The following is a 22478-nucleotide window of genomic DNA, read 5'->3' as shown; positions in this document are numbered from 1 at the left end:
CCGGCCCCTGCTGCTGTTGGCTCCGCTCGGCAAACAGCTGTCGTACCTTCGCGCCGGGTCAAGTTAATTAGACAATACTGCAATAACGCACAGCGGTACGTAGTTTGGTTGGTGACCAAATTATAAAACATAGACGTGAACACGGTACGATTAATCGTACCTACGGCAGAGTATACGTAATTTGGTTTAATACCTACGATTTATTAAAAGATTTTTTTTTATTAAAGAAATAACCCTCGGCCATTGGGATAAGATACATTTTTTTTTTTTACAAATAGGTGTTACAGTAAATATAAATAACAACAAATGTCTAGACTAGGTTATATGGGCATAATTATAAGGTTGCGTATTCAGCTGGTTAAATAAGTTTGTCCAATCCTGTCTCCTGGAGGAACACGAATATGTCAGGTGATGGCAAGACCGATCCAAGTATTTCGTATAAATCGCTGGAAAGATGATTGCGGTTCCTTGCATCGAGGTGAGCAAAACATTCCATGAGAATGTGTTTTACTGTTAGTGCGACTCCGCACGTCATACACGAGGGAGGCTCATCTCGGGACATTAAGTAACCATGGGTTATTCTGGTGTGACCTATTCTTAGCCTGTTGATGATGGTTTCTTTTTTGCTATCAGGATGGTAATTAGATTGTCGATTGTCGTAACGTGTATATAGCTATGCGCATTGTACAACGCGTTTAGTACGACGATATTTGGTTCGAGCGAGCAAAACACCTATCGTATTTGTATAATGGTGTTCGTAATATAAAAAATATTGAAGTATCTTACATTCATCCCCAAACAACAAAGACACATAAATAATTTATATACACACTATAATACCTATAATACCTATACCTACTCATGGGTGATTTGCAAGGATTTTTTTTAACTCAGTTAAGTTAAGTTAATATGCACCAATAACAAAAAGTTAAAAGTTAAAAGTTAATTTAACTATAGGTTAACTCAGTTAAGTTAAAAGTTAATACTCACTTTTTGTTAACTTTTTATTAAGTTAATGAAAAGTTAATAATTTGTTTATAAAACGCTAGCGTACTTAATTTTTTCCAACCCAAAACTAAATTATAGGATATAGTGTTTATACTTCATACAGTATTTCCATATAAGTTAGATTCGAATGATTTAAATTTTTAACTTTAAACAATTTACGATACATTTTTTTGACATGAAAACGAAATAGACTGAAATAGTGAAATATAATAAAATTCAAATCAAAATAAATTAACTTAACTTACTTCTTAAAATGAAAAATTAACTCGTAATTTCACGTTAATTAGGAAAGAAATTTAGTAAGTTAACGGTTAAGTTAATGAAAAGCCAAAAGTAACTATTTAAGTTAAAAAGTTAAAATTAAATTAACTTTTTAACTTAACTTTAACTTTTTAACTCGTTAATGCCCAGCCTTGGTGATTTGATAGGTTTTTGGAGCTATGGGCCATACCTACACATGCAATATTATTATACTTTTTTTTTTTTTTATTGAACTTAAGCCCGGCGACTATGGCCATTAGCTGTTTTAGGAGTTATGAACAGTGATAGGGGTAAGGTTGGTATGGTAGGTTGGTTTTACGATTGTTTTTTTTTTTTTTACCGGTTGTTATGGTAGGTAGCAAACACGTGTATGTGTGGCAAGGTTTTTAACTACTATGAACCCGGGTGGTCACCCATCCGGGAGCTAGTAGCTGTGGCCGTTACTTACTCCCAGTCGCAATCCGCGACTGGTAGCAGCCAACGCGCCACGCCAAGCCACAGATATTATACTTTTATTATAGTATTATAGTGAAATGTGTAAAATAAGATACATAATATTATAATTTGATAATTAAGTAAAAACTAAATAAGTAAACGATTCCGAGAGAACAATCGAATCGTTCCGATGCGTCGACGATGACGCCGCCGTCGTCACTCCGTGCTAGACATATATTATGTATACGGTTATTATTCGTACGGCGACATCGATATAATATATAATATTAAGCTATTAATAAAACATTGAGGAGACCACGCAACGGATGTTATAGTGTACCTAACATAAAGGTTCATTCATCGATACGTGGTAGTCAAGACGATGGTCGTATGCAGAAAGATGTATAACAAAAAATACAGTTAGAATTTATACATTTTTTTTAGTCAGTCTTGGTTTTGGAGTCATTGATCAACTATAATATAATATGATATTATGGTCTAAGTCACTGTGACAAAATATGAAATAGGTACCTACCTAATTCAGTGCGAGGACGGTAATAGTGGCGCCGATCACCTAATTTATCTACGACATTTGTAATTTTTTAGATGGGGGGACCCACTATGCAGGGGATCCCGCTGAGGATCCAGAATTTGCGTTAAATCGTACAAACAAATTATTAAACATTGCATTATGTAGGTGCTTTGATCGCAACTGATTGTTTAATTTAAAAAAGGAGGGGGGTGGGGGGACCCTTGATCTACGATGTCATAGTATATTTTAGACTCTTCAGCGCCACAGGACAGCTGAATGGTTCCTAGCTACATATGTCAAATTATAATGTAATTTAAAGTATTATTATATGATCTAATATTTTTAACCATAAAATATTTCATCAATGTTATATAATAGCATATAGGTATATTTTTATAAAGAATGAAATTGGCATAATATATTGTAATTTGTATTTCAGATGGATATTAGCGCCTGTGGTATTACTGTATATTTGCTACCAATATAGTAGACATCGTAATAAGTATAATTGAACGATATATAATATTTAAACGATATTGAGCGCATTGCATAACAGCAATCTATTTCGTTCGATGATAGCGTGTGAACACAAAATATATTTTTATATACGCCTATTACAGAATTACACTATAATGACTTGTACCTACAGTTTCTGCACTGAACCAAAATAAATCCTAACATGATACAAAACATAAAATATGTCAAAAAACTTTCATTGTTAATTCAAAACTTAAAATTAAATAGATAACCAAAATAAACCTTAATAATCACTAGGTAATGAGTTTTTCGGTTATCAAAAATCTTAACTTATAAAGTTATAACTTTTTGTAGTCGTAAAAAATATGTAAAATTGAACTTAATACATAATAATTTTTATTAATGTTACTATATACTCGCAAATTTACCAATACGGAGAATACAAAGTAAAAACTTTACTAGGGTAAATTAATTTACCTTACATGGGTTGTGACACTACTAGCAACAACCAACAAAATAATAACGAACAGCAGCTTATTACAGGTGTCAAATATGTGAAATACATACTAAACCATTATCATAGTTGTCAATATTGACTTCAGTAGGTTAGGTATCAGTTACTATAATTCTATGACAAAATATGCGTGAAAAAGGTCTGTTTATATAATGTCCAATTACTAAATGTCCCGTCAAAAAAAAAATAGCCTGTAATTTAAACTAAGTATTTTTTTTTCATACCTAATTACCGTAAACTCTACCTACGACCTACGTATACGACGTGATGGCATGTCTGATATCTCTATACAACGGGACAACTTGATTTTTACCGAATGAATAAAAACCCTAACCGTAGTACCAATAGTCTGTAAACGAGTCACCTTCATCTCTGCGTTCGCTATTTTTATCTTCAACACGCGTAGTACTGAAGTAGGGACATCATTTATTTTTATTTTTTATTATAATATACGCAAAAAACAGACTATTACGTTTGTAACGTACCTTTCCCTTTACGTCGACCTGTACGACAGAATCGCCGCCACTTCCGGATCCTGCTGGCCTGCGCTGAGGCGGCTGCGGCTGCACAGGGGCGATTGCACCGACAATCCGCCGGACAGGTGGCACCGGAAGATCACCGCTTCCGGTGGTCTTGGTCGATGAGGTAGTTGACGACGTCGTGGACCCAGCGACGGTGCCTTTGACAGCCGCCACGGTGGCCAAATGCCTCTGCTGGAACTTTTTCTGCACAACATCGTATAATATGATTGTAGTAAAATATATATCATTGCAATACTCTGCAGTACACTACGGTCTTAGAAGGTCGCCATGGCATTGATTCGATCATAATGTATACACCTGCTTATATAATATACGGAAGAATTTTTAATAAATATTTATACTCTATCTGTAGATACATAAATATACTTATATAGTTATATGTGACTGACTATTGCCAATTAAACGTTCAGAAGGTCTAATTATAATTATAATTATAATTATCGTTATGTTAGTATTACTAACTTTGTACGTACTATAATAAAAATGAACTGTTATAACAAACGATAGGAGGTATTTAATATTTTAACATTTATTATAATATACAGGATGTAACAGAAAGAAATGACAAAAAAAAATTATGCTACTTAAACGTATGACAAAAATTATGACAATTATTTGGTTAATAAATAGTTTAAAAAATATATTCATGTCAAGAAATTCCCCAAAATAATATTTTAGATTCTGAGTGAAACGATGAATGTATTGATTTTACAATGATGTGTGTTTTTTTTTTTATTTTTTTTTTATTTTTTTTTTATTTTTGTGTCTGTGTACACGATAAGTAGTCGAAATAATGCTTCGATTTTCGACTTCAGTATCTTGTTCGATGGGAAAGTGAGTATCGTTGGTGCATTGGGGAGGTCAAAATTTTAATTTCCCAGTAGTTTTCAAAAGCGATGTGAAAAACAAAAGAAAAATTAAGGAAAAACGGGAATTTTTACGCAAAATCGATTTTTAACAAAATCGATTTTGGTTATTGGTGTAACTCTAAAACAAATGACCGTAGATGCATGAAATTTTCACTGGTTGTTTATATTTGCATTTTCTATACACAATACAATTTTGAAAATAATTTGACTTTTTTTGAACTGTTTACGGACATTGTCAGTTTTCAGTTTTTTTAAATTTTTTTTCTATAAATATCAATAAAATTTTATTTGTTGGGTAAAAAAGCTTGAAAATTTAATAGAAGGCTCCTAGGTTATTTTTTCAAAGGCAGATGAAAAAAATTAAAAATCCTTAGTCACAGTTTTTTTTTATACACGTTTAAAGTTCAAATCTTGAAAAAATACGGAAAAATCACGAAAATTTGCAAATTATTTTGAGTTAGAAATTCATAAAAAATTTTCTTTTTAAATCTAAGATTTTAAAATCTAATACAAGATTCCTCATAAGTTTGTCTAACTTTATCAAAAAAAAAATTTCTACAAGAAAGTCAAATTAAATTTTTATGAGCGTTTTAAATTCATATTTTTACAACATTAGATATTCACTCGATTTCTCATGTACCGATTTCCTTATTTTCTTGTAATTCAAAAACGAATAACTGTAGATACATGAAAATTTCACTGAATGTTTATATTAGCATTTCCTATACACCATACAATTTTGAAAATATTTTGACACTTTTTGAGCTGTTTACGGGCATTTTCAGTTTTCAATTTTTTTAGTTTTTTTTTCTATAAATATCAATAAAGTTTTATCTGTTGGGCCAAAAAGTGTAAAAATTTAATACAAGACTCCTGATATATTTTTACAATAGCAGTTGAAAAATATTGAAAATACATAGGCACAGTTTTTTTTTATAAGCATTTAAAGATCAAATTTGGACAGAATTTATCAAATTTATAATTTAATAATTATTTTGTAGTTAAAAATTTATAAAATTTTCAACTTTTATAGCTAAGGATTGAAAATTGAAAACAAGGCTCCACGTAAATAGGTTATTTATAAATTACTTTATTCACAATAATATCATCAAATATACTTGGTAATATCATAGGCTGACTGACCGTTTTCGCTCAGAATCGTTTTTCTTATACAATGATATTATATCATTGAATTCAAATTTAACACCATCCATTACAGTGACCCACTTGTAACCTACTGTACAGCAGAGCGACATCCACTTATCCACCTTTTTTAAAAATGTTATTACGTTCTAAATTAATTTACTCAAATAAATATTGATATTGTAAAAATTCTAAAAAATAAAGTACTTGACTTAGTTCAATTTGTTACCATCAATAGTACGTTTTTAGAATTTAAGCATAATTTATAAGTAATAAGTGATTAATGATTACTATATAGTAATCAAAAGTGATAATATGTTGGAGTTATATTGTAATATTTATTACACAATTAATAACAGCTGCTTTGTTTTTTTACACTATTTTTTAAAAACGGCACTTCATCAATTATGGTAACTAAAACGATGTCCCTTAAGAATGTTTTTTCCTCGAAAACCTATCAAACAACTGTACAATACTCTTCTCCGTATTGGTGTGTTTTAAACTAAAAATTTGAGAGCATTATAGAAGTGTAATATTAAATAGTATTATATTAGTGTTAAATGTAAAATATTCTTTCGAAACGACGGAATCACGCATAAAAAGAGGAGCCGTGTAATTTATATATTTTGAAGTGTCATGATTTATCTTCTAAGGCCGTGATATCTGCGTTATTCCGAAGAAAATTTACAATAAATCATATATAGGTAGACAATTTCCGGTTGTCACCGTCACTCACTTGCATGTCCATCAATCTCGATTGCTGTTGACCAGCCGCCGCCGGTGCCCGTAAAGGCGACGACGCCATGATCACGGTGATATACTTTTTCTACAGTGGTCGTGCCTTTCGTTGTCCTCGCCACCGTTTTGCGCAGGTGCTCGTACAATGAAAGCTGTTTGGATTGTCGCGGTTGCAGTCGTCGCCGTTTCGTACTCTACATAAATCATAACACACGTATAGAATTAAACACTAAATCATTGCTACCATAAAACAAAAAAAGTCGAGGTAACTCGAACCTTGATTTTATAAAAAGTTCAATAAATGCCTAAAGTCTAAAACCCTGTAAATTGTAAAAAATGTAAACACTGTAACCACGAAGAGTCTTACACTGCCTAGTATGTGTGTGTCTTTGTTAATTGTTTAATTATTAAATTTATAAAATATATTAGAACTACTATATATAGTTAATAGATAATTTAATACTAATACCTATGTTTTTATATCAATGGTACACATGGTAGATGTAATAAATAAGGTGTAATAAAATTATCTAGAGTACTGTTTTATTATTTTTCTTAGCTCTCTATAATTTTCTTATACATAATCATAATAATTACATGTATAATATTATATGATATTATATATTTATTTATTTAACATTATATATATGCATAATGTTTAATATATTCAAACATTTTCATGAATGCATTTGTTCATGTTTATTAATTGTAAATAAAAGTATATACAAAATAGAATCAGCAGTAGCAGACTTAGAAGTAGTTCAAGGGGGGAGAGAATTTTTACAAAAGAATACATTTAAAGTACATATCGAGGTACAAAATTAGTTATATGCTTATATTACATGGATTAAACAATGAAGTCTAGTAGAAGGGGACTTGGGGAAAGGGCCAGTAAAATTAATTTTTCTTTGCCGAAAATGTTTGCCAAAGAAAACAATCTACAAATAAATAATAGCAATTTAATGTAAATAATGTAACTCCGGCTAATAACCACGCAGTTAATGCCTTAAAATTAATAAAAAAAATATATATATATACGTTATATAGGCACTTTAGTAATAAAACAAATTGTTTAGTATAGGGGTAGGTACTATAGTGATATTTAACAATAAACATGTCTTAAAAAAGTTTGATTCCCGGGGCTGCCAGTTTAATCATTAACGAAAAATATTCACTGAACTCTTTACGATTTCCCCTCGAATAAAATAATTTAAAAAGCTTCTTCTCATTTATTATAATTATATGTATGAATAATTTTAATCAATCCAATTGCATTACATAATTTATATATAGTTTCTCCTAACCTCCGACATCTGTAGCATTCAGAAAAGATACTATATGATGTTAGAGTTTTAATTAAAATAATTATTGAGAGTTTTCAAATAATAAATAATAACTGAGATTAAATAGTGATACCTATCAATAACCATAGATTCTAGGTCTATCGGATATACAGCTACTTTGGTCTGATCGGTCAATAATTCTGCCCAGTTTGGAATAGAAAAGCAGAACATTCCCTTTCCTACTAAACTATGTTCAATTAAATATTGAATATAAATACTATAATATATTATTTAGCCACAACGATTTATATTCAAGACATAATAATAACTATAATATAACGGAGATTCGTCGAGTTTATATGGTGGTGGTGCTGGTAGTAGTGTTCAGTTATATTATACGGTTAATTAGTCAAGTAATTAATACAGTTTTTTCGTGATGACGATTATTATCGTGGTGAACGAAATAAATATCATGCAACTCTTTTTTTATTATTATTACCACCAACGTCGTATTATTTTAATTTATAGGGAGTTATATTATATAGGTATATACAGGTACCTACGTACGCTACGTTGGCGGCCGTTTCCAATGGAATGGAATATTTTAATAATTGTTGTCCTACTATTATAATGGTACATAATATATTCATGACAAGTAAGAATGAGCCCGGAAAAAAGAAGCCACGGAACAACCCATTAAAATTAACATGCCAAACTTTTGGAAAGAAGTATACCAAGTAGGTAGTTGGTTAAAAAAAATAATATAATAAATAAATATAATATTGTTTTGCAACATAGTTTTCTTTTAAATAAAAAAGTTAAAATCGATAGCATTGCACATTAGTTATATAATCTAAAATTTGCAAACAACAATTATTCAAAATTTAAAAATAAAACTATGACTTATTAATTATCCGAGTATAATAGGTACTAAGATAATAGTATTATACTACTATAATATAAGTACCTATACCTATATTATAAAATATACATTTTTTTTTATCAACTACTATACTACTATACTATGAATGGAATACAATAAAAAACAAGTTGAACAAAAATAATAATACGTCATCTTACCGTATACTAGGATGTAGGTAACAAAAACAAAGTATTATCATAAATACCTACCCATTGGAAAAATGGAAAAAAGTGCAACTTTTCACAAATCTTTATAATAAGAAAATATATTTTATTTTAAATATTTGAGTATAAAATGGATATAAGATGATAAAATACATGTTTTTTTAGAAAATTTTAAGTATACTCAAAAAATAAGGAATAATTATGCACCTTTATTTCTAAAATTAAACGAAATATATTATGTAAAATTATGCATTTTATCTCGTCATTACATATAATTGGTTTCTAGCTTGGTCTGCTATACAAATCGAAAGCATATAGAAAAATGCAATAATATTATGCAATTCTTAAAATTTCTCAGTCCTATATACTATACCTAGTATACTTACCTATATGACGCACTCGGTATAATATAGGTTTAATTTGGTATAGTTTGATAATTAAAAATAAAAAAATAAAACATGTTTATTACATAAGCTATAAGCAATATACCAATATATAATTATTGTTTTTTATTATTATTGTAATAATGTTTTATCATTTTCTTCACAAGACTTAATATAAATAATACAGGGCTTGCATTTGAAAAAAAATTCCGTTTTATGTTATTTACAATAAAAACATTATATAAGTTTTGCGTTTAAGGTTATTTAGAATAGTTTCAATATTTATTAAATTTATTAACAATACACTAATCTAGTAGGTAATGGCCCGGATCCGGAATATAATATATTAATATAATATCATTTCTAATGTCCGTATGCATGAAATAAATATTTTTACGAAACCAATATAACTTTTAAATAAATGGATTTTAAATTATTTCGTTTTGCGTTATTTTTCGTTTAACGAAATTCTATAGAATTTATGTATAAATTACGTTTTGCATTATGTTTTGTTTAATGATATATAATATATTTTGTTAATCATGATGTTTAGTTTTACGGTAGGTACCTATTTAATTATTCCTTTCCGTTATAATTACGTTTACAAATTTCCATCGTTTTTTGTCAAGTATAATGTTATATAATCATTACGTTGTTATAATGTTTGCAAGCCCTGACAAAATATCAAAATAGGAAATATTCTAGTTTGCGAACAATTTATTGGTACAGATTGCTTAAATATTATTAATCAGTTTACCGTACAAGAATAATGACACGATGAGACCCATGAGTGAGTTTTGACGATTAATGCCGTGCACGAGTTATTTGTCGAGTGTGCCTATATAATATTATAGTCGCAGGATTCCGGTGCGTAACGCTCGCGCGATTTTAACTGAACGTCACGCATCGTTGTCGTAGTACGTCATATTATTATTATTGTTTTCGACGGCTCCGCATCGGAGAAAACAATACGATAATAATAACAAAGTATAAAAGGGCGTGCAAATACCATATCAATACCGCCACGGCGCCACGGTTAGTTTGATCGGATGACTGTGTAATATATTATAATTAAACTACAATTGTAATGTAATAAACTATAAACCATATAATATACTATATAGGTACCATACTTGTATAAATTCGGTTAAAATAAGTTTGTAAAAAATTAATAATAAGGATGATATCGATAGCCAATATAAATAATGTATACATTTTCGTATCTTGGTAAACTATTATATCTCGTGTTATAATCTAAAATGTATTTATATCATCTGTATTCTGTTAAATTAGTTTTAATAGTATAAATAGGTACCTAGTTATCTAATGTATAACTTATTACTTAATGAGTCATCATAATATTTGTTAACCTAGTTTTAATTGTTCAGAGGACGTCGCACCCGCAAGTGTTGTCTCCGTCTTATACACACGTATACGACATACCACATTTTCGTTTGGTAGTTTCAATAGGGTGCTGTCAATTTTAATATTAGAGTGAAGTGACTTATAATAAACTTTTAGGTAACAACATTATCTGTGTTCTCTCGTTGGTTTTTTACAATATTTTAATTTTTAAGTGAGTTATGAATATTATATAAAACATAATTATTTGAAAATGCTTATAATTCACTTAAAAATTAAAATGTTGTAAAAAATCAACGAGAGAACACAGATAATGTTGTTACCTAAAAGTTTGATAATAGGTAAATTCACTCTATTATTAAAACTAATAGCACACTATTGAAACTGGCGACCAAAAATTTTATGTCGTCGGTATGTAAGACGAAGACAACGAGTGCGACGTCCTCTTAATATTTTATAAAATATTTTCAAAAGCCGCATGGCATTAATTCAAATGAATAAATACTACAATGTATAGTACCTATACTATATAGCTGCTTACGGTGCTTTTATATTATATAGTCGACGGGGCACACATAATATTTATAAGCTATAAAAAAGCCACCGACCGAAAGCGATTTCTGATTGAGTTGTTACGATTTACGACTACATTGAAATTAGCAAATTATTTATTTGATCGATTTTTCTACACTTTTTTATTTTAAAACGATATAATCAAGCAAATCTATCGGTACGCCACTGTCTTATCAACAACTCTAAGCTGAAACGCACCCAAATGCTAATCAATACAAATTATAATAATACATTAATACCTATATCATTGTTACCTTTCATGTGAAGCAGTTTCAGGAGCGTATAAGATCGTATAAGGAGGTTACGTGAATTACGTAGTACCATTATTATATGATCACAATTTCTATACTTGCTTATTGTTATTTGATTTTTTTTTTAATTTCACGTCATAAATGTGTAATATCAATAGGTGAATACTCAGAATAACTGTTTAAATGGTGAAAATTCATATTTAAACAATATAAAATCACATAACAAGTTTAGTAGGTATACAATATAACGAGTGTATGGGCAATTTTTTTTTGGTAAAAATGGCAACGATAAGGCAAATTAAGAATATTAAGAAAAATTTTATAGAAATCGTTAAAAATTAAGCAAAAATCAAAATTCATTTGATAGAAAAGTATCTTTAGAAAAAGTTTGGGAAGTTTAAAATTTTTTTAAACTTAGTCAAGTTAATATGCATTAATAAAAAAAAAGTTAAAAGTTAATTTAATTTTTGATTACCTTAGTTAATAGACAATTTTTTTTTTATTTTTTAATTAAGTAAATTAACTTTTTAAACATATATATATTCGTATGTATTTACGAAATACAAAATGTATGTATTGCTTTTGTTATAAAAATAAAATTGAGTCATCAACTACAGTACTATACTGGACCTTTCAACCTTTGTAATTTACATTTTTAAGATAATATTATACATAATACATATCTTCTATAATAAAACATAGGTGACAGATTTTTGGTGCAAAAATAGTTGTACGGTGGTGTATATAGAATCGATTGGTTGTTAAGCAATAATAACCTACTAGCCCTTTATAATGTGTGACAGAGTCTATAATAATATATTACTGACTGCATTAATAGGTTATTTCATAACTACCTGTATATGCGCATTCAAATAATATATCAATATGGAAAACGCTTTCGAATGTACCTTGATGATATAGATATGCGACAAGACCGTAAAGCCGATCGTATAACGTTATAACACTTGAAATAACGTTATAATATGCATTGCAATATATTACCACTCGGTATAATAATATGTAACCTATACCTACGCTTTATTCCTATTAGGTACAGCAGATGCAAACATCATTTTGCCTGTGTCGTCGCACGGCAGATGTCTTATAGGTATATTATTATCCATTCGGCTGAACTCACCTCCATCGATCGTGTATATCATAAATACCATGCCTCGGCGAGAACGGTTTTCGATTCGCCTCCGACGCCGCCACCCACGCACAACTGTATTATTATTAAATATTACTATCGTACCTACGACCGATCGAGTCGGAGGTAGGTGTACACGTTCCGATGATTTTATGTGAGCGCTTATATTATTATACTTTTGCTGATTTTTCGCGGAGGCGGCGGCGATAGCGCCCTAACTACGGATGGCCGAGGACGACTTCGCCCACGCCGTCACCTCCACCGCCCGCCGCCGATGCCGAGTCATTGCCACTCGCGCACAAGCACAACAACACACTCACTTATAGTCACTTCGTTCGCGCGTAAGTTGTGACGGCCGATGGTGGCGTTATAGTAACGACGACGATGTAACACACACTCACACGATATGCGAATATTTCATAAAACATTGAATAATGACACACTCGCGAGAATCGATCAGGCTTCCAACCCCGCCAAAACGACCTTATATTATAATATCGTATATCTTGTGACCATCACCCCCTGCAGCCGACCGAGTCATCGATCGTGCGTGCCCGGGTGTGCTCTGATTTTTAAAGGGTATACGATATAATAAATACATGACGTATATATTTTGATAACGCAGACATGCCCTAACATAACCAGATACGTCTTGGTATTTCAATATAGCCATGGCCTTGTGTTTTGTAATAGAGAACTAAACATTTTTGTAGCTTTATAATAATTTTATGTCCTTTACGCATAACAATGCGACATAGTACCGTAGACATATAATACCCCTCTCTAAATATATTTTTCTAATTGAATTTCATTGAACTGTTTGTGGTCCTAACTTATTTGTCAGAAATAAGATTAAAAAGATACGTAACTCGATACGTAGTATGATGAGATAGACTAGGTAGCAACATTTAAAATTGTTTTTCAAAAAAATCAATACCAAATGATATTAGTGAGGGTACTAATGATAATCGGCCATAAAATCATACCAATTTGGTTAGTTTTTAAAGTAATAGGTATATATAGCATATTATAATTTATTAAGATAACGCAATAACGTTAATCATAACTTTAATTGTGTTATTTGCGTTTAAACTAATAGTATGATTTTCGATACATTTTTATTTATTAAATACCTAGTATTACTCTACTCGTGTTTATGGTGGCGTGGGGAGGTTAAAAAGTGTAACTTGATACATAGCAGCCTAACCTAAACAACTGGTATATGAGGCCCCAAAATTTGTCATATTTCTGTAATCCCAAAAATAAGGTGTCGCCGTGTCAGGTTATGTGTTTGAAAAGAAATTTGTTCGAATGAAAAGGGATCGAAAAAGCAAATTTTCGAATGAATTTTTGTTTAAATAAATTTGTGTTCGAAAACTTTGCAAATATTATATTGATATAGATATTAACATATCTATAGTATATTCTCTCGTATATTCCGACTATTATAACAAAATCCAAAAGTAAGACCCCCACCCCCGTTAAATCCACCAGAATTATAGTCAGTAGCTCAACGGCTTGAATATGAGCTAATTGCCACACACTACTAATATCATTGAATAGTAATAATACTAATAATACTACTTGGCAATATTTTATAAAATAATATTGTTGGTATAGGTTGATATCAAAACATCCAGGTGCACATAAATTCATAACACTTCTTCAAAAAATTCAGAACGAGAACAAAAACCTAATTGAACAATTTACTCAAGGCAGAATTGCAAAAAAATTAAAGTACCCCTAAAACAACACGAAGAAAGAATTAAAAATTGTGATCAAATTAATTTAAAAATGTTTTATAAATATGTTTTTTTTGTACAATTAAGTATATTATTCAAAACAAAATTGAATTGAACAAAAATTTAATCGAACAATTTAAACAATTTAAACCTCTCGTTCAAATATAAAGCTCCAGACCTTTATAATTCAGCACCCCTTCACCACTTCCGAAATACATTTTTACATTTCTGCTATTAGTGCTTTAAGCTATGCTCATTATTTAAAATCTTAAAACATTCGCACTTATTTTGAAATTTTGAAATAAAATACCTACCTACACCTAACAACGTTTTCAGTTAGATAATTTGAATCTGTAATTGGAAAACTACACCGGAAAGTGGTCTGGTTTCTGGACACGCCTATTATGGCTATAAGGAATAATCATACTATATTGTTATTACTGCTGATTACGATGTTGCACGCGGCGTTAAAATAACTATAATAGCGACCACCATTACTGGATTAATAAATTATTATTTAAGGTGGCATCGACCGGCCGACAGCAGCGGTGGCAGCATGTTTGTGTGCAGGCGAACGGGTGGGTTGTGATGTGCGTGTACCCAAAATAGTAGTACCTATATATTTATTAAATTTATGTGAGTTTTATACTTTTATATACGTTTTATATTCCTACGTATATATCTTCATTATCGCATTATAAATACTAAAATACATGTTATTATGTGTAATGTATAGCTGTTATGTATATCGTATAGGTATGATACAAATTATAATATTACTTTAATAGGACACTGACCATGAATGATGTATTGTGTCTGTCTTATAAAATATGTAAGGCACACCAAATTTTTGTTAATCAGAATCGATTGTGTGTTGTTGGTTTTAATATTAGAGTGAATCGACCTATTATCAAATTAACTATTAACTAAATATATAAATAGTTATAAATAATTAACATTATCTGTGCTTTAAATTTTTAAACGATAAATGAGTGTGTAAAATATTACAAAGTAAAAATGCTTATATGTAGCTAAAAATATTAAAACATCGAAAAAACTGGTGCTTAAGCACAGATATAAATATATAATGTACTCATACCTTCAAATATGATAATAGATCAATTCACTGTTATATTAAAACTATAACAACACACAATCGATTCTGATGAACACCAATATTTTCTGTCCCATAAGTTGTATCCACAAGTCACAACACGAGCATAGGTGATAGGCAGCGTCCTCTTAAGACTCACGTAAAGATGAAATTAAACATTTTGGATTAGCATGGAATAACAGCTTTCTCACAAAAAAATAATAATAATAAAAGATAACAGTCAAATATATATTTTTTAAAACGTTTAATACATACCAAACAACGTAGACAGAAAAATAGCATCGATTACTTAATCGACATACTTATTATTTGAGTTAGTTTTCTCACAGTTACACAAACCAATTATATAGTTATAACATCCAAACACTATAATATTTGATCATAATAATTATGATTTGAGCGGAAAAACTAACTCAAATAATACATTTCGATTAAGAAATTAATTTCACATATATATAATATATATATTATAGTTAATCAAAATAAGGTTTTTTGTGAGTTCAGAAATATATTAAATTTACGATTTGTATTTCAATTGTTTAAATTGAATTCACTGTTATTAGTTTTCATTATTTTCAAAAAAACAATACCTTTAAAATATCTCAACTATAGTCTACAGTGATCAGTGAGAGGTCATTTTCAATCTCAAAAAGACTTAAGAAACCTTAAAAATACTAATGGAGAAAACCAATTCAAATTTTTATTCAATCACATTATGCAACACTACAAAGCCTAAATACATTTTAACATTTTTATCGTATACGTATTCTTATTATCTATTAACTATTACCAAACTAGTAACAGTAGTAATAAACCCATGAAGTGACTAAGGTAAGTACCTTAAAAAATATTTTCCATAGGTAGGTTACTTGATATTATTTATGTTATTCTTATAAGTACTATAAGGACTAAAATAGGTATTAATTTATAATTTATTATGATGAAACAATAGTTTAATAGTTATACATACATTCTAGTATATAGGTTAGCCGTTAAGTATTTGAGTTTATAAATAAATGTTTTTTATCCTTTCTAAATAAAAATTGCAATATGATTATATGCATGTGTTGTTCACTCAGAATATTACAAGCATACCAAGACGTGTAAATGTCTCGTCATTGGAGTGTTTTCATTACCTCCGGCGATATCTTTCACTCGATCACAGTGAGGCGAGAGGTAGAGGACATAAAAAATATTAACCAAGTAACCACATTTTACCATTATGTACCATATTAGGTACATTTACCTATACCTTTATGGCTGTGGAATGTGCATCGTTAGAGATGGTGTATGAGTGTATGACATGCCCCTTCATCTTGTTTATACTTTATATAGGTAATATCAAATTCTAAATTATGCATATTAAAAATTGTTTATTTTTGAAGTTATGACATTTAAATAACTTATGTTATTGTTATAAGTTGTAATACAAAATTAATAATATACAACTATGAAATAATTTATCAGCAAAGAGTAGATATTACGTACCTATATGATAAATGTTTTACTTTTCCTACCTTAAAGTTGTTTAATTAAATAAATCAGCTAAAATTAATCTAGTTGGAAAATTTGATAGTGTTGTTGATTATAAAAATTATACAATAATTTAACGAAAGATCCATTTTTATATATGCTGATTTTGAAAGTCTTTTAAAGAAGTGCCCATAAAATACGTTTTCTAGAGTCGTTAAAAAGATTCGAAACGCACTGTTTGTAAGAAGTTTTGTACAGCCAATAGTGTGTGGAGATATGGCTATAAGAGGGAGGTATAAGAGCCGATCAATGGAAAAAAATACAGTCCCGTTTTTATCCCTGTTTGAATGTTTTAGTGTTATATTGGTGATTGGTCTGCACATTGGCGAACATACAACTTTATAATGACATTAATCACTGTTTAATAATGGTGATAAAATACCACCGCATTAAAAATCATAATACCTACATATTATGTAAATTTACCAATGATAGAAATTAAGTATAATGACTCAAAAATAGTATTTGAAACATATTACATAGGTAGTAATTTATATATAATACTACCTAATATAGTAATATATACCTATCATATTATCATTTTCAATAAAATAATAAAACTTTAAAGTTAAATGTACGTGCAAAAATATAAATATAAACCTGCACATTAATTAATAGATTTATTTCTATAAACTAAACAACTGAATTAAAAAATAAATTCTTTAATTTTCAAATTACTAGAAATAATTATTGTACTATTTAAATACTAAATATTTTTCCCCATTTAATATTTTTCAGATACATAAGTAATAATAACAATAATATATAATTTTTTTCAAAAAAATCCCGTAATTTTGTAAACTTTAATTGTCATGTTTTCGTTTGTTCTATTCTCTGCTTCACTTTGGTGCTGTATTGTTTCAGATATTACTTCGGTAGGTAGGTAGTTCGGTATAAGTACATTTGTTTACAGTTTTTATAGTTGTTTGTTTTTAATCTTTAAATATTTAATAATCGTATACGAATTTATGGATATTATTGGTTTTAATTAATTTTGACCAAATGACCAACATGTTGCGATGACGATAAAAAATAAAAATATTAGATATGTACAATATCAATAAATTATTATTATTATCATTTATGTCGTAGTAAAGACACTCTTCAACTTCCAGGAAAAATAGTGTAACAGATAATATAGTGAAAAATACGATCTGGTCACGACACAGTAAAAGTTACTGGTATATAATATAGTTACCACATCCCAAATACTATTTGACACATATTATAGTTTTATAGTTATTTTTTGTCATAAAATGTAATGTTACATTATAAATCATGCATAATATATAATATTATAATAAACTTATTATACATTATAAAAATGAAAAAGTGAAAATAACCGCTTTATATGATTTTAAGCTAACATCACTATAGACCCTTTTCATACATGGGCCCAAGAGAGCTAGTCCCTTTAATATGGAGATTAGTCCTAAGGAAACACTATTTTCCGCAAAAACAAGCACATATTATGTCAAGATTTAAATATGTAAAGTATAATCACACATTATTTCACTGTTAAATTAATTAATAAGATAATATTCATTATTTCATTCCATGTCGGTACGATTTTGATATTGAGAATGAATTTGAACCCATGAACATATTTTTATATTTATTTATCTAAAAAATCGTAATTCAATGTTGAATATATAACATTTTTACATTTGTAAGTTAATTGTATAATATAATATGTTCATGTCCAAATTTGTCTGAAAGCCAATTATAGGACATAAAGAAGACAAGGAATCCAATTATATCAATCTAAATCCTTATCACTTATAAAATCAACTAGTATATGTTGGAATGAAAATAGGACTTTTAAGTATACCTAGTGAAATATTTAAACAAAACATTGCTAAATTGTTATATTTGCTCAAATTTTAATGTTTTGTATTTATAGATGTTATAAATGTACTGAGGTAATATATAAAAAAGTACCTAGTTGATATAAACTACAAACCAAACTTAATTTAACCTAGAAAATCTAAATATGATTTACTTATACTTTTTAAATGTTTAGGTAGTTATTATAAATTATATATTATAAATCATGAATTATTATGAGTATAAGTAAATCATAATTCATATGTATTAATTATTAATTCATAAAATAGATGTTTCTAATCATTAAAATGTATAAAACTATAACAATAGTAGGTATACGCCTGGCTTTTATAATTAAAACGTATATAGAATAATGTAGTTATTACTAATTAACTTATTACCCTATTATATTAATGATAATTATAGTATCGAAGAACCCAAAGACCTATGGCATTTTTATGAATACCGTATCAGGTAACGATAAAACGTACTAATTATGAATAACAAGTTAATTTAATTGAATTTCAATGCATGTGTTTTGTTTTGAATTTTGACCAAAATAATTTAATTTATTTCGTGTATATGGTTAATTGATAAGCAATCGTCATCAGAAAATAAACATCATTGAAGAAAGTCTTATGGAAAAGATCATTAATCATTTTGGGAAAGTACATCGAATAATAAATATTAATAATGCAATGTAATATCTAAATATCAGATGCACTACTTTCTAAAACATGCAACGTAGAATATCGTCGTTTTACTAAAAACTGTGAGTATGCTTATATTTTTTTATGTAAATGGTTAGAGGTGCAAAATCAATCGAGTATAATGTTATTGAACCGAGACAAAATTTAAAATCCTAGTTAAATTCTTGGTATTGAACTAATATTATAATATTATACTTATACCCGATACCCCCGCCAATCAAAGACCATCAACCACGGATTAAAACGATAATAATAAAAAATTATCGTCATGGTTTTATAAAATGCAAAATAAGATAATTTTATCGTGATAATTAGGTAGTAAATTTTGCTATAATATTACTTATCCTATGTTACACATGTGGGTATGGATTCGGTATCCTCTTAAGTGGTACTATACTTGAGAACCGATAGGACGCCATGTGTCTCCGGGTTATTCTATAGCTAGCTAATTTACGTTCAGCGAAACCAATTTTGTGTTGATAGCTTTAATATCAGAGTTATTGACCTATTGTAAAACTTGGAGGTAAGAAACTAAGAACATTATTTGTGTTTGAGTATTTTTGGATTGTAATATTTTACATACCTATAGGTCAACAGCTCGATTAAAAATTATGATAACGTGAAATACCAACGTAGAGGATAGAAACACACCGATAACGTTCTTAAGTTAAATGTACTATAATATCAGAGCGTATAGCACAAACTTTAATTTGATAAACGCAAATGTGTATGTTGACATGTTGTATGGAGAGTGGAGACAACATAATAATATGCGAATTCAGCTTTGTTATGGACGTGACACGAACGACAAACGAATACGTCATAGTCCATACAGTGATCGTAATTATACCTAACCAAAGGTCGGCAACGGTGGCCATTATCTTAATTAGTAGATTAATTTTCTAATTGAAATAAAATATTTTATCTAGATTAAATTACTGTTGAAATAGCTTATAGTTTTTTCAGTTAATTAAAAATAATCCATCAAGTAAATATTAAAAAATGTAGAGACATTTTTGGTTTTAATATGTTTTCATACATTAATAACTGTATGTAATTCAATACTAGGTACGATAATAATAAATTTAACTCAATACTTATTAGCACCTGATAATACTATAATACTATCACTATGTCGGTTACGTCTGTTGATAAAATAGTGTTATGTATAAATATAACTTAACTCCACTTAACTTGAGTTAATTATTTTCATTAATTGCCAACCCTTGATTATATAATATTCGTAGGTATGCCTAAAATATGGTATACAATATAGCTGGTAGGTGGTACCTCGTAGTCAGCGGAGGTTGGCGATACGAGTGCCAAAACAGTTCAGCCAAAGGGGAAGACTTTGCGGCGGTGGTAGGCTGGAATGCCTACTAAGTCTGCGAAACACGACAACGACAACGACAATGACAGTGATCGTTACCCACCGTCGGCAACACGTGTGCGCGAATCACAACTACTGCAGTATATCGTATTTCGCGTATACAACTTGCACCGTCGAGTGCGGTTCGAACACTGAATCGGCCCGGACATGCAAAAGAGGACGTGGTCGGGAGGCAAAGTCGTCGGCACGTGGGCCGCGGCGGTGGACAACGACGTTATAATATTATTATAATATTGTTGTTTGCTGAAATAACGGCGCTGATAACCGCCGGCGACGACCTAATATGTACAAAACGACGGCAAGGTCGGCGCGGCTCTGCCCCTTCACCGCCACCCGTCCTTCCACACGCCGTGACACGCCGTCGTCCTTTGTCAGGTGTTCGGCTCGTGCATGCGCGCGTTATCGCGGCGCGTGGCCGTTGCGGCGTTGCGCGACTTTCGCCGTCGCGATGCCTCCTCCGCGCGTACCGAGCGCGAGTGGCCGCCGTCGCCACCGAGTATACGGCTCGGCACACGCGCTCTCGGTAGTCGGCGTCCTGGAGTGATGACTCATCAGCCAGCCCGCTGCGCGCTGGCGGTCATCGAGCGAGCGCGCCCGATGACCGGCCATAAATGGGCATCGAGCAAACGCGCGGGTGCTGCACGCCGTAAATTGCCTATAATATTTTTTATGTACGCGTCACTATAATAATATCTTATATCATTGTTATTATTGTTATTGTTATTACAACATGCTGGGCTCCGGAAGTCGATGACTATTTCTTTTTATGTATTTTCCTTTCCTGCAGGATTCAACGTCTTGTGGGCGATAATAATATTTAGAGACCGGAATTATATTATGTACTAAAATTGTCCTAAATATGATGCAAATATACATAATAAGAACGACAAAACATTAAGTTGCAATTTGTACAGAATCGTTTACAGACTACAGTATGATACAGAGCACCAATATGAATAAAATGATATAAACCAAATTAATAACAACAATTAATACAAATAAAAAACAATAAAAACTTATTTCTTCTAAACTAAGAAATATTATTTTAGATTATCAAAAACATTTTTCCGTGACCATTACTAATTACTTATTGATCGGCATATTAACTAGCGTCTTACAGAGGGGAAATAGTTCATTTATTCATTATAAGAGTGTATAAAATATGCATCAATATTCAAAATAAAATTTGGTCTATGAAATTGGTTTGATTTGAACCACCCACATTTCACATCTTCATAGCTTACCTCGATATATATGCATATACAAATGCATATAATTCCGGACTCCGGTCTCTAAAAATAGCATAATACGAATCTTACTAGTTATTATAATTAATATTTATTTTTTTAATAGTTTTTTTTTTCTAGTTCAAGTAGTTTTAAATCATTTTCCACTATTGTAGAGAGAAAACCCACGAGTTTTTACACAATCTATTAATTATTAATTCATAAATCTCAACATACCTCCATCGCCCCACTGCCGATCTGTTCGCTTTCGGCCTTCTTTTTAAATGACGACAGTGTAATTTCAAATATGCAAGACAATGGTACGTCCGACG

At 30.0% G+C, this 22478-nt stretch overlaps 1 protein-coding gene across 1 annotated transcript in view; it reads right to left on the bottom strand.

Moving 5' to 3' along the window:
* The window catches only part of LOC132934012 (uncharacterized), a 29760-nt gene extending 8592 nt beyond the window's left edge, over positions 1 to 21168 (bottom strand). The window contains 4 exon segments of the mRNA XM_061000306.1: positions 2 to 46; positions 3713 to 3952; positions 6518 to 6713; positions 20821 to 21168. Coding sequence (XP_060856289.1) covers positions 2 to 46; positions 3713 to 3952; positions 6518 to 6586 — 354 coding nt within the window. The 5' untranslated portion in view covers positions 6587 to 6713; positions 20821 to 21168.
* Between the last annotated feature and the right edge of the window lie 1310 nt (positions 21169 to 22478).

Source organism: Metopolophium dirhodum, chromosome 1 (genome assembly GCF_019925205.1).
Source record: "Metopolophium dirhodum isolate CAU chromosome 1, ASM1992520v1, whole genome shotgun sequence".
Lineage (NCBI taxonomy): Eukaryota > Metazoa > Arthropoda > Insecta > Hemiptera > Aphididae > Metopolophium > Metopolophium dirhodum.
The sequence above is the reverse complement of the archived record's forward strand: the minus strand, read 5'-3'. Positions and strand labels throughout refer to the sequence as shown.